Source organism: Panthera onca, chromosome F1 (assembly GCF_046562875.1).
Source record: "Panthera onca isolate mPanOnc1 chromosome F1, mPanOnc1 haplotype 2, whole genome shotgun sequence".
Taxonomy (NCBI): domain Eukaryota; kingdom Metazoa; phylum Chordata; class Mammalia; order Carnivora; family Felidae; genus Panthera; species Panthera onca.
Window position 1 is genome coordinate 35228820 of NC_138355.1, and position 14520 is coordinate 35243339.

Here is a 14520-nt window from a genome sequence, read left to right on the forward strand (position 1 = left end):
GAAGCCTTGCAGGAAGATTTGACTTCTGACCCATAAACAGATATTCCTTAAACTTTCTGGGTTTCCATTTTTTCCCACTGCAGAACAAGGATAATGACAGTACTTACCTACAAAGCTACTATTGAAACCACAGGACATAATTTGGTAAAAATGCTCTTGTGAGCATTGCCACTTCACTTAGAGTAATTTTTCCATACGCAGGTAGAGTGAAGCCACAACTAAAACACAAGATGTCCAAGAACTGAGGGCTGGAATGTGAAATTGATGTAATGCCAAATGGTTCTGCCTAGCTTGCTTGTCCCAAATTGCAATTCTTTGTTATTCCCGAAGAAATCCATTTTTGCTGCTTAAAAAAACTTAATGCCAAATGTACACAAGCAGCAAGGAGAGATGAATGAATAAGTGTGTAATATTTATCAAGGCAGGTGTCTCTCTTCTTACCTAAAATTAAGGAAGCTTAGAATAAATTATGTATAACTGAATTTGACTCCCTTTCTAATTGAACTATGTGTTCTTAGACATATCACGTACGTTCCCCGGTCTGGAGTTTCCTCATCTATAAAAATGGAGATAAGCAATACCTGCCCTGGGTGGTTGTTGAGATGCTTCAATAAAATAACCAATGTGGAAGATCTCTGTGCAGGGTCTGGTACAGTTTCTTCTCTGGCAAAGGGTGGCAGCTAGAGCAGCCCCACATTAGTCTGTTCCTTCCATCTCTAACATACATCAAGCATCCAGGGTCAGCTAAGCATAGCCTCCCGAGGAGGGATCCATCATGTTCCCTTTTCTCTCAATCACCCTTAATTAGATAACAATACATATTCACCATAGAAAAGGCTGAAAATATAAATAAGCAAAACCAGGAAAATATGTATCATAAATAATCCCCATCAATAAAAAGCTAATCACCATCTGTATGTTAGCATGTAACCTTCTGCGTTCTTTTCCGTATGCGCACGGAACTTTAAATAAATTTTTATTCTACCTATTATTCCTTATTCATCTTTCTTCACAGTTAAATTATTTCAAAATCGCTACTTTCAGTGGTGGCATAGTCAACTTACTAGATGTCCTGTACCTCTTATACTCTTTCCTGCTACCCCTCAAGGGATAGACAGTGGCCCTTCCAGCACTTACCTGAGCTTACGGGGTGGACTAGAGGGTTGAGACAAGAGGAAAAAGCAAAAGCCCCCTTAAGTTGTGTGTTTCAGTACATGCTGGCAATCACAAGTACAATGATACCAACTCAGCTATCTCAAATGAGGCCAGCAGCTGCTCCATAAGCTTTTTAAAGCAGTGTTTATTTCTAGGTCTTGGGAGGAATGTGAGATATTTTGGAAGTCCTGCACATCTCTGACTTCTCAGAGCTTTAAAAATGAATAGATGCACACAAACATATATATCTATACACACACACACACACACACACACACATACACACATATACATATACTACATATAGATGCTATACAGTTACAACATACATATAATATCCACTTCACATAATATATAAATACACAGTGTAAATAAATACATACTGTAAAAATATATTGCACTAAGTATGTGCATATTATTTTGGGGAAAGTGGGCTAATTTATCCTTCTATTGCTAATAGGAACACTGAAAACTCAAGTTCTGCTACCTCCAGGGAGTAATGGGTTTTCTTGGAGGAAAAGAGACCCAGATTTAGAAACACACATCCAAAGCTTCAGCACGTACATAATAAAGATTTTGCTTTTCCCTAAGTTCATCTATAGAAACTGCTGGGCACCAGGCTGTGACTTGAATAACCACCACTTATCTGTGCTGTAGAAGCAGGAATCGAGGGCTCTCAAGTAATGAATCTAATCCCACAAGCCACCTGAAAAAGCCCATTTCAACCACTGACATTCAAGCCATGGATCTCATCTTCGGCTTAGCATTCTTTACCAAGAGTACAGTTCCCGAGGCTGGGAGCCTGTGCTGTGCACTTAGCAGGAAAAAAGGACGAGAGCTGGCCAGACCTGGGGGGCTCACCAGGCCACCACTAACTGGAACCTGGCTCTAGTTCAAAGTCTTCTCTCTGTCAGCAGATCCAGTAACGGAAAGTTAAAAAGAACCTTTGAAAATGTTTTTGCCATGCTAACCATATCTGAACTAAGAGGTGGAATTATTTGCCACATTCCACCTCTCAGACCAGAGGGGTTAAGGCTTGGGTCAGGTTCCCACAGAGAAGAAAATGTGTAAGCAGTGAATTGCGCAGTGTGCTTCCTGCATCATTAATGATCCTTCGGAGTGGGAGACAATGGAGGGGGCACCATCAGGTCGTCATCCACCAAGGAACACACTGTTCATAACAACATGCATTGCTTTTTCCACACAGAGAGGCCCGGGAGAGTGCTAACAAGCCGGCACAACAGGCTAATTTGACGTGTGGGATTAATGCGTTAATTTAATGCTCTCCTGTTTGGTTAAGTGTTTTACATTTCTATATTTCTAAGTTTGCATTCAGATCCCTTTATATGGGAAACCATTCGGCTTCTCTAGCCTCCTTTCCTTCATCCTCCTGAGTGATAACTCCTCATCCACCATGTCTGCCTCCTCACCTGAATGGCAAGCCTATTTCTGACTTCAGGCTGTATGTGTGCTATTCTCCTGACCGGGAATGCTTGTCTTTTCTCTACTGACCTAGCCAAGCCCCGATCTTAATTCTCCAGAGTCCTACTCAAGCCTCAGCTCTTTAAACCATTCCTAAAAGCTTAGCTCGCCCTGACCACCACCCCTCACAAACGTCGGCTGCCTCCATGACTCACTCTGGTCTCTCTGTGCAAAATACCTTACATTGGTCCTCAACTGATTTGCACGTGCCTTGCATCTCCAGCTGGACCACAATCTCCTATGACACAGGGGAGATGCCTCATAGCTCCTTTCTCCCACTATTAGCACCCTGGCCTGGAGACATAACCATTCTTTAACCTCATCTTACTTTATCCCTCCCTGGCATCACCATCATTGACCACTCCCTCCATGAAATACCCTCTTTTTCTCAGTTTCAGTGAAATCACCCTCGAGATTTTCCTCCCCCTGTTGGCCCTTTCTCCTCTATCCAACTTTTAACTGTTGGTGTTCCTCAGGTTCAGTCCTGGGCCACCACCTTTTCTTCTCTTTCTGTACTCTCTCCAGAAAGTCCCAAACACTTCCATGGCTCCAAAATACCAAGTACATGCTCCCAAAAATCTATCTCTAGCCTGGACCTTTCTTCTGAGAAATGCCTGGGAAGGCTAAGCCAACCAACATTCTATAATGTTAATGAAAATAAGACGTTTTTCTATAGATCACTTAGCTCTTCATAAAGAAAAGCTCTTGTTCCATGGTTTTACTGCCTCTGTTCCAAAGCAGACACCACAAAGATGATTATCCTGATAGGCCACCACGAAATACCTTGTTCTTGGAGGGAACTGACGAATAACAGACTCTACCATATACAAGGACAGACTAGTACACGATAGGCACAGAAGCACTGAAAGAGATGCAAAAAAAAGGAAATGAGGAGGAGGGGACCATGTTTTTCACTCAGAGCTTCCCAGAGCTCTGCAATGTGTCTCCCATATAGGGTACTGAAATTTTTTTTCCCCCTAAATGAGCAAATTAAGAAAGGACAAACCAGACTGACCTTGCCAAAGGAGCCAAGTCTAAGAAGGGTTCCAGTCTTGAGAAAATGGCTTATCCATAATAAGTACTCGATCTCCATTTCTTGAATTGATTTAAGCAGTAGAGAAATAGAAGATCACGAGCCACTCTCAAACAGAACTACTCTTCTTAGACTAGTTTGCTTTGTGATGCTTCAGTTAGGTGGGACTGGAGTCACTGACCTTCTTATCAGGCCAACTGACATGTATATCCTGCCAATTAGTGAGTTAGGATTCCACAAAACTAAGTAAGTACTGGTTATATATCATGTCAATAATTCTTACAATTGACTGAACTCTCAAACTCATAGGATTTCTGTATCTGCATCTTCAAAGTCAAACCAACCAATATAGCAGATAAACTGAATGTGTATCAGCACAGAGCCATGGTCTTTGGGCTCCTTCTGACACATCAGAGCATCAGATCCCTTTCAGAACCATTAGACTGACCCTCCCTGATTGTCACTGGAGGCATCTTTCCTCAATTAAGTCTATAAATAGAAATTTTACTGCTTTAGAAAGGACATAAATCAGCTCAGCAGGATACTCTTGGGGCAAAGAAGAGGAGACATGGCAGGGGGAGGAGGACATATTGAAATTATTCAATGAAATGAACATTAGGGATGGGGGGGGGGGGGTGAACTGCTTGAGGTATCGATTCTCCTTTGCATAGGAATAACTGACAAGCAGCCTGGAGGTATCTTCCTTCAAAGGAGAGAGCACATCCAGAATTGGCAAGAAGTAATGTCACTCTACTGATGTTTCACAATGTGTCCACTTATTAAAAGATTTCAATGCTGAACACAAATTCTAGCTCCCCGAGAGAGTGCTTGTGTAGAGGAAAAGCATGTTGCTTCAGCAGTTAACTCCTCTTTTGTCCGCCCAGCTCGGGTGCTTTGTGAAAGTACCTTTCGTCAGCTTCCTACAGCTCTGTGCCTCAGTGAGTCACAACCAATAATCCCACATCTCATAAAGCAGCAGGGTACCAGAAAGGCTAATTTCTCCCCATCCATTTCTTTCCTATATATATTTTGTTCACTGAGCATTAAAATAGCATTTTGCCATCACTAGACCAATTACTATCTATGCTGTTATGGAAAATAATAAGCTCCCTGTATAATGCTCAACAAGCCTCAGCTTTAGGAAGTTCTTTCAGTTTTCACTCTGTATTCTCCATGCTGCTGCGTGAGCCTACTTCTTCTTGTACTGCCCTCAGTGAAATCAGAAAATATTCAACCATTCGACAAGTATTTACTGCACGCTTACTCTGTGCCAGGCATTGTGATGCATGCCAAGGATACAAATCTCTGACTTCACGAGGCTAATAGTTCAGTGAAAGATATAAGGATTAAACAAGTTATTGGATAAAAATATTTCATTGCAACTATGATAAGTATAGCAGAAGAGATCACGTACAAGGTGTCCAAAATGAGTTGTTGATCAGGACCTGATTGACTTAGGAGGGTCAGCGAAAGACACCCAAACAAGATATCATTCAAATTGCAATCTGAAGGATGAATAGAGATGCAAGTAGAGGGGAGAGAGAGCAGCCTAGGAGATGAACGAGGCTGTGTGAGGCAGGAGGGGCCAGGTGTGCAAATGAAGAGAAGAACGGAGTGTAAAGTGGGAGAGGGGGGCCGAGGGGTGGGGAGCAGACAGAATGGGGAGAGGTAGCAAGCTCAAGATCAGGCAGGGCCCCATAGGTCATGTTAAATATTGAGAGCTTACTCCTAAAATAATGGGACACCACGAAGGATTTTAAGAAGGATAACCGAAGATGGTTAGGTTTTTACTGGGAAGTATCACTCTGCACTATGAGGATAAAGAACTTAAGAAGGCAAAATGGAAGCAGGTAGACTAGTTAGAAGCTATTCAGTAGACTGGGCAAGAAATGAGAGCAGTTAGATTAGGATGACTTAGAAATGGAAATAATTTTTAAAAGTTAAGATCTACCGTGGTGCCTGGGTGGCTCAGTTGGTTGAGGGTCCGACTTCAGCCCAGGTCATGATCTCATGGTTCGTGGGTTCAAGCCCCACATCAGGCTCTGTGCTGACAGCTCGGAGCCTGGAGCCTGCTTTGGATTCTGTGTCTCCCTCTCTCTCTGCCCCTCCCCATTTCCCCTTCTCCCTCCCTCTCTCAAAAATAAATAAATATTAAAAAAATTTTTTAAAAGTTAAGATCTACCTAGGTGACAGAATATACCGTATGAACAGGTAGAACTGAGGGACAGAGAGTACAAAGGTTAACTTCATGACTTTGGCCTTGAATAACTAGACAGCTTATGACTTTTCTAGAAATAGAGAATGCTAGAGGGAAAGGAGCTAGTTGGAATTATGGGGGGAAGAGGTACACAAGTCCAGTATTACACATGCCAAATCTGAGATTTACCTGTGAGATGCACAAGTGGAGCCATTCAGTAGACACTGGATATATGAGGTACCTCATCATTAATGAACATCACTCAAAATTATAGCAGAGTCCAACACTGTACATTTAATTTTTTTCTAGATGGGGGTATGTTCTAGAACTGCACTCGTCAAAAAGGAATCCCCTAACCACATGGGGGCTACTTAGATTCAAATTAAAAATTAGTTTCTTGGTGACACCAGCCACATTTCAAGTGCTCAGTGTGGTTGTGTCTCCTGTATTGGTCATTTCCATTATTGTAGAAAGTTCGATTATACAGCCCTGCCTAGAACATCAGAGGGCTTCCTATTCACAACACTCAGCTCTGATTAGTCTTCCAGTGAATGTTCAACTGCCATTCTATCAACACTGAGAAATCCTACTGTCTTTTGTGCTCCAAACAAAGCTTTGATTTTGAAGATGAAAAAGATACAAGAAAAGAAGACATGATCATCTTTGTTACTTAGATATCTTCCAATCGATCTTTAAAAAAACAGATTAAAAAAAACCAAGATGAAGGATAAATGCCATGGAGAGAGGATGTGGGCACCCTGGGGGCGGGGGGGTGGGGGTGAACTCACATTGTAAAACTACTATCAGATCAAAGATGGAGGAAATTAGGTGCCAAGGAGGCATTAAGGCATCAAGTCTTCATGTGGATTTTGACAAAAGAATGGGGAATATATTCATGAAAAGGGAGGGAAGGAGCGTAACCCAGGTTGGGAAACAGTTTATTCAAAAGGTTATACAACATGTGAAATGCCAGCCATGTTTCTCTGAAGTTAAACACAATCTACGCTGAACTGTGTAAGAAACAGAGTAATAACTCTTTGGGTGGACAAGTGGAAGAAGAACTAAAGAATCAACCCGATTGTGCACTGACTTAACACTGCAGCTAACTCAGACACTGAGCTAACCACTGGGGATATAAACAGTGATGGAATCCTGATCTCGTACACAAGGAGCTCCACATCTACACAGCCATAGCCAACTACCAGGCTGTCAAGATAAAAGGTGATAAAGTAGGTTTTTACAAAATATGTTCCTGATCAATAAATATGCATAATATAAACACTATCTTCACAAAATATATGCATGTATCTCACCAAAAAGTGCATACTCAAAAACTACTATACACGTAGGTGTCTGAATTGTGGATGGATGCTCAAATGAGGTACTCACGTGAGGGTCCTGGAATGAGCTGATGAAGCAGAGCAGACATACAAGTGCTTCATCCTGTGTCGGCTTTCACCGTTTTCATTTTCAAACCAAATTGACAAGACATAGGCTACAAGGCACAGTTTGCATTACTCCTTTAGCATTTTTGATTTTTAAATTTTATCAGTAGCATAAGCCATGGCTCAAAGTCTACTGAGCAGTGCTTAACATTAAGTTCAAGGTGAATTTTAGACCCTTCATGAAGGAACATGGAAATATGTTACAGGGCTTCAGCCTAAGCTGAAAAAAATTCTCTGGCTTTCACAGGTGATAATTGGGTTTCAGACTTCGGGGAAGACTATTCAGATTTGAAGATGGAGATTGAAACCTTGATGATACCACCTTTTACGGTTTTTCTTTGTGTTGCATAACCATGACTTTCACTGAAATTCCATTTTCTATAAGAATTCACCAACATTTCTTTCCTGCTGATTGCTGGGTACTACTACTGAACAAAATATTTATCTTTAAACATACACGAGCATATTTCAATTCCTTCAGATGTGTTATTTTGCTATGTGCTTTGCATGAGTTTTTACTGAAATAACTGTCCACTTTTACTATGACCATCTTCGTAGGAAAAAAAAAACTCGAATGTACTCTATTTGGTGGTGTTGGGTTTTTAAAGTAAATTTGCTTTCGTTGCATATAGTGGGGGAGTTTAGGCACATTAATCATTTCCCAATAAATTTCATGTGTTTTATTGCCTGCCATGAACACTGATGATAGCATATTTCTTTTTAGCTTCTTTTTTCAGGGTTATCAGGAATATTGCTGCATAGTCACAACTGATGATTTCCTACAAGATTCTAATACAATGTATATCATTTTGCACGATAAAACCTTTGCTCATAGTTTAAAATCACTTAAAATATGTGTGTAAAGTACCTAATTTTCCAAATCATTTTCCTGTAGAATTGGAATGCGTCTTAAACACTTAACTGTTTTTTATGCTACAATAACACTACCTATTGAATTAGCCAAGATTAAAAATACCAGCACTACTCAGTATTGGCAAGGGCATTCTCATGCACTGTAGGTAGAAATGTAAATTGGCACACTGTCTACAGGGCAGTTAAAGAAGAGTTAAGCAGTAAGCACGGCAAAAAAGGTGAAAAACACCTTTAACTTAGCAATTTTACATACAAGAATTCACCCTAGTTATATTACTCATCTTGGTTTTGAGTGACAACTGCAAAAAAATTAGAATAATATGATTGTCAATAACAGGAGAATAATTCAATAAATGACTCGCACAGCCATATAATGGAATTCTATGTAGCCATTTAAAAAGGGTTGTTAGAAATACATTTGGTGACATAGAAAGGTGGGCCTGACACAACCGTACCTCTGGGATAACAGAATTCATTTTAAAAGTTACACATGTGTGTGTGTGTGCACACATAAATAAAAAAGAAGAGTTGGTAGTAATAGTAATTTTTGTTGAGGTATTTTTTTCCCCTTGTGTGAATTTTCTTATTTTTGTATAATAAGCATGTATTGCTTTTATAGTTAAACATTGTGTAAAAAAAACCAAACTGCTATTTCTGGGTACATCTACTTTGAACCGTTCTGGCAGGAATGGCCCACGTTGCGATGAATCTGACGACCATCTTCCCTCCCAAACCTGGTCCACCTAGCTCAGCTGTTCCCCCGCCACAGGGGCAAGGGTCCTGCTCACCAAGCTGTCCTGGATGCACGGGGTCTGCACAAGCCTCTGGACTGTGTTCTCCGCGACGACTCCCAGCCAGTTGAGCGCTGCCCAGTACCAGAGGTAGTCATGGCCACCATGCCAGAAGCTCACAAATGCAAACGTCACTGCAGTGGCAAACAGTGTCCTCAGCAGCCCATGCTGGGACCCGCCTACTGGAATGTACACATACCTAGAGAGAGAAGAGGCCATCAGGAGCCATGCGGTGGACTGTCCCTGCAATACCACCTGTTTCTGCACTTGATTCTCCCGTCACACGTCGTTACTGAGCAAGTGAAAGTCCTTCCCGACTTCCAGGAGGCTGCAGAGCACTCCTGGAATTCCCCAACACACAAGACACTGGCAAAAACACAGGCTCTTTTCTGAGGGGCTTCAGGTTAAATGAATACACAGGCTCATTCCTAGAGCAAAGTAGCACTTACAAGAGGCAGGGTAAAGAGTAATGAATTCTGTTTGTAAAAGGGGTGTGCCCAACCCTGGAAGCCCAAACACAGAATGACAATTAAGCTTCCAGTTAGGAAGGGACCCCAACCTTCAAGACAGATATATATTATAAAGCTCAAACTATTATATTTATGGTAAGCCCAGTATTTAAGCACAATTGCTGCAATTAGGCTCATAAATAGCAGGGGCTGGGTGCAGAATAGGGGTGCCAAGACCGGTTGCCCCTGCTTTCCAGGCAAGTTGCCCACAAGGAGTAGTGACTTTGCAAGAGAAGAGGTCTGTACTCACAGGTTAGCCAAATTATTGCCCAAAATGCACAGCCATCCCTTGGGTATGCTTTCTACTGCTGAGGTAGCTATTTGACCACGTATAAGCAGGACCATCTTCTTCAATCAGTATTTTCCCACTGTGGATAAAACCCACACTTTGGATTTTGAGGGTTTTTTTTAAAGGCTGCTTCAATCTGGCAAGGTAGGAGCATATCCTCCTTGAAGCAGCCTTTTAACAAAGCCCACAGGATGAGGCACCTGGGTGGCTCAGTCAGTTGAGCGTCCAACCCTTGGTTTCGGCTCAGGTCATGATGCCAGGGTTGTGGGATCGAGCCCCATGTTGGGCTCCATGATGCGCATGGAGCCTGCCTGGGATTCTCTTTCTCCCTCCCTCTGCCCCTCTCCCCTGAGCTCTCTCTCACTCTCAAATAAATAATTTTTTTAAAAAATCCCATAGGCCTTTCATGCTGGTGTTTCTTTGCCCAAACTTCTTCCAGGAAGGAAAATGAAATCATCATTCCCTGAATACACAGTGTGTTCCGGGCACAGCACCAGACACTTTACCCGCATTACTTGGTTTGATCCTTTGAAGCACCATAGGGTTTATGCCTGCTGTTCCAGCATGCCAACCAGTTTACAACTTGCCCTGTCAATATATTGTTTTAATACTCTGTAGGAAATGTTATTTTGAAAATCATCTTTAAATAGAACAGTTTCATAGACAAGTCAAAAAACAGAAATGAAAACCACTCCTTGGTCGATAAATATTTCAAAAAACTATTTGATAAGTATTTTTAAATACCCTCCTTCACTCTCAAGTGTGTTCCACTTTAGATAAAATCACATGATCAGCTTAAACAGCCCTATTTTGTAGGTGAGAAACAGGCTGAGAAGTTAACTTGACCAAGGCACACACCCAGGAAGGGGAGTAGATGCACACCTGTAACCACAGAGCCAGAGTTCCTGTTTTCCACTACACCTATATCTTCCACTCCAATCTAAAACCAGAAAGCATGTGAGAATGTAGCCATTTCAGAAATAAGTGGAGCAAAGGCTTTCTCTTGTGCAAAAACAAGCCCATCTTGACAACTAAATTAGCAAATAGGTATCAGCACTCACTACAGATTAAGGGTTCCTCCATCTGCTGTCCAGCATTTATTTAGGCATCCAAGGCAGTCTTGGCATTATGGGAAACACGGAAACATAAACCATTGTTTCTTGCCAAAAAGGACAGGTAGAGCTGGTTGTGAAACAATAGCAAACAAGTCCCCGTGTTAGGCTATATGATTTGGTCCAAAGCAGACCAAGAGAGTTTAAGTGTGGAGGAGAAGCAAGTGAGTGCAGGCAAGGCCATGGCAAGGCCAAGAGGACGAGCTTTGCTAGGCGGAAGGGAGAAGGGTGGGCACTGCATCTTGGACCTAGAAAGGCTGGGCAAGGAGCCAAAAACGCCTGACTACCCCAGGCACAGCAGTTTTATTCAGTGCTCTGCTGCCCCCTAGAGGTTGCTTCGTTATTGGTGTAAAATATTCCTCAGCAGAAGCAAAAAATGGGCCACAATTCTCTACAGCCTCCTACCTGCCTGGAGGTAGCTGCTACCCCACCATGGCATTCCATGAAGCTGCACTTCACTTTATACAGTGTTGTCAAAAGGCTGCAGGGAGTAAGAGCGAGAGAGACAGAGAGAGATGGACAAACCAATGTTAAAATAACTGCTCTTTACAGCAAGTGTGCAGATAATTTTATAAAACAAGTTAATACTAATACCAATACTCTTCTCACCCAACATAACTATTTCATGTTGACCTTTTTATTGTATCTCACTATGTTAAGGTGAGCTCCACTGTATATATAAGAAAACCCAGGATGGGTATTGAGGAGGGCACCTTTTGGGATGAGCACTGGGTGTTGTATGGAAACCAATTTGACAGTAAATTTCATATATTAAAAAATAAAAAATAAATAAATAAATAATAAATATGCAAAAAAAAAAAAAAAAAAGAAAACCCAGGATAGGGGCATCTGGGTGGCTCAGTCGGTCAAGCATCTGACTCTTGCTTTTGGCTCACGTCACGATCTTACAGTTCATGGGATTGAGCCCTGCTCTGCACTGACAGCATTTCACTGACGGCACAGAGCCTGCTTGGGATTCTCTCTCTCCATCTCTCTCTACCCCTTCCCCACTCACTCGTATGCTCTCTCTCAAAATAAATTAAAAAAAAAAAGAAAGAAAGAAAGAAAAGAAAAGAAAAGAAAAGAAAAGAAAAGAAAAGAAAACCCGGTGTAGAATAAATCCTCTCTCTCGTCATCCACACCAGTGGTCGTTCATATTGGATTCAACTCCAAGAAGGATATGACAAAGAAGTGTCTAGCCCCATAATTAGATTCACAGCTATTTTAGGGATTCTGCACTATGGCTTTATAATTTGGCCTTCAAAACGACAGCCAACAAAAATCTGAGAATTCCTCGTATTCCTAAAATTTATATACAGTAGGCCTCCAGGGACATGAGGCTGCTTATTTTAAACCAGAGGAGGGTATGGTTACCAGACTGAAAGATAAAAATCCTTTCTTCATTCTTAACTTCTGGAAGGGAGTAGGTGCATAAAGAAGGAGAGTAACAGGTTATTTTCTTCTACAATTTCTACCAGTCTTATGTCAGTTCCATGATTAATAAAAACAGAATATGTCTCTTTTTTAAAAACAGCCGTGTGACCCCACTTACTGAGATCCACTGCAAAGTGAAATTGATTTCCCAAAGGAAGAAAGCTTTCAGCACCACCTTCTCAGCAAAGCAAAACATACAAAGATTTTTCTTGCCAGTGACTGTGAGCTTGGGTCTGCACAGAGCCCGCCCCTGACAGGCAACCTCCCGAGGTCACTGCTCACAGAGAACACTGCTTGAAGAAGTTAGCAGCCATCCGCAGCAGGCTTCTTCATTTAAAACCATCTCACGGAGTCAGCGCAAGACAGCAAATCCCCAATTCAGGAGGAGGAACTTATAGTAATAATGTCCACCCTTTACTGAATGTCCGTGAGTCAGGTACTTTATGTATACTATTTCTAATCATAACAACCATCTAACAAGGAACTAATGACCAGGCCTGTTTTACACAGGAGAGGTGAAACCCTAACCGAGAATGTTCTGGTTTCAGAACTCCCAGGCCTATGTCCTAGTGTGCCATTTTTTTATTGTGATAGGAGCATTTCTTGGTGATACGTTCCTCTTATTTGACCAAATCTTCAACGCAGTCTCCACACACACATTCACCAGTATTTTATTAACTGAAGAAATGTCCTTTGTAGGAAAGGAATCTTGCTGGGGAGAAAGATGCTTATTATTTATAAAGGCATTTGGGCCAAAGAGCACAGTACCAGAAGTCCAGAGGTATAAGTTCAAATTTTAAACAGACCAATTAGTTTCCTTCTGCCCCACAAGAAGAGAAGACACGTTCTATCTTGACCACACCGGCATCCTGCAGATGTCGGACTACAAAGGAAGCAGGGCATGAGAAGTGGACTCTTGGGGGGCTGTTGCTGAGTAGGTGTATGTTAAGGGAGAAGAAAATATGTATCTCTGTCAGATCCACTATGAAAAACTCAAGAATATGTCCTACAGTAGAGGAGAGGGGTGATGAGAATCCATGTGGTAAATACATTAATCTTAAAACCACGACACTCCCTTTTCCCAGGACCTACACACCAGCTCTCCAGCTTGTCATATTATCTTCAAACTCTTTGCTGGGGCCCAATGCCAGACTCCCCCCACCCCTGGAGGCAAGAGGATGAGGACACTGAATGCCTCGTTTCTCACTACCCCATGGAATGAGGTGAGGTGGGCTTGCGGGTCCCAGGGTTCAGCTACCTGTTGCTTGGCAGGGCTGAGGCAGGCAGTGACTGACACCCCATTCCAGCTCTGCCAGATCTTTCCATCCTTATTTCCCACTGGCTCTCTCAGCAAATCATGAAATCCTGAACAAATAGGGCTTTCACACCTCTACGCCTTTGGTCATACCATTTTCACGTCCTCCAACCTCTCTGGTTTTCCAACTCCAATTGAACCTACAAAATTAAGTGGTTTTTCCATCTCCTCCAGGAAGTCTCTTTAAAATATTCCCACTCTTTATTTAACCCAGAAAACCTACTGTTTGTACCACTGACTAAACACTTATTCATCAAAAGATGTCTTTTCTATTAGGTTGTCATTTAAACTAAGCTGAAAGATTCTTTCAGAAGTACTAGATATGTGATGTGGGTACACATCTGCAAGTGTTACCATATAGTTCCTAGTTAACAGTATTTATGTACTAGCGACCTAATTTTCATAGACTCCAATAGCTTTTAAACTTGTGACAAATTGTCACCACTGCCACAGACCAACCAGGGAGGATGGTAGGAACCAAGGGAGGATTGTAGGGTCCTGCCCCAGTTACTGGGAGAAACTTCACAAGACACCTGTTCCTAAGGAATACAGACACTTGAAGGACCCTGGAGTCTCTCCATACTTTGTAATCCCTATTAGGGCCAAAGTATGTGGCTCCAAACCTCTAGACCCATCCCAACCGAAGGAGATTTGACAATGACAAGTAGTAGCCTTATAAAGACTAGAGCCTTTAGTCGCTGGGAAAGGCAAGACTTCTGGCTGCATTACGTTGTTGCTGAGGTGACCTCACCTGGTCTTCGCCTGGGCTCTAAGACATGCTCCTGCTTAGAGTTCTTGCAGAGGTGGCCAGGGTCTCCTAAACCCAGCTCTCATGGGCAGTGGCTCCCTGACCTGACCCTGGCTCTGACTGACCTTGGCAGCCCA

At 42.1% G+C, this 14520-nt stretch overlaps 1 protein-coding gene across 5 annotated transcripts in view; it reads right to left on the minus strand.

Moving 5' to 3' along the window:
* HHAT (hedgehog acyltransferase) overlaps positions 1–14520 on the minus strand; it is a 325652-nt gene that overhangs the window by 77990 nt on the left and 233142 nt on the right. For all 5 annotated transcript variants that reach the window (XM_078441116.2, XM_081791895.1, XM_078441115.2 and 2 more), the window contains one exon: positions 8974–9175. In XM_078441116.2, the coding sequence (XP_078297242.1) occupies positions 8974–9175 (202 nt within the window). The remainder of the gene's footprint in view (positions 1–8973; positions 9176–14520) is intronic.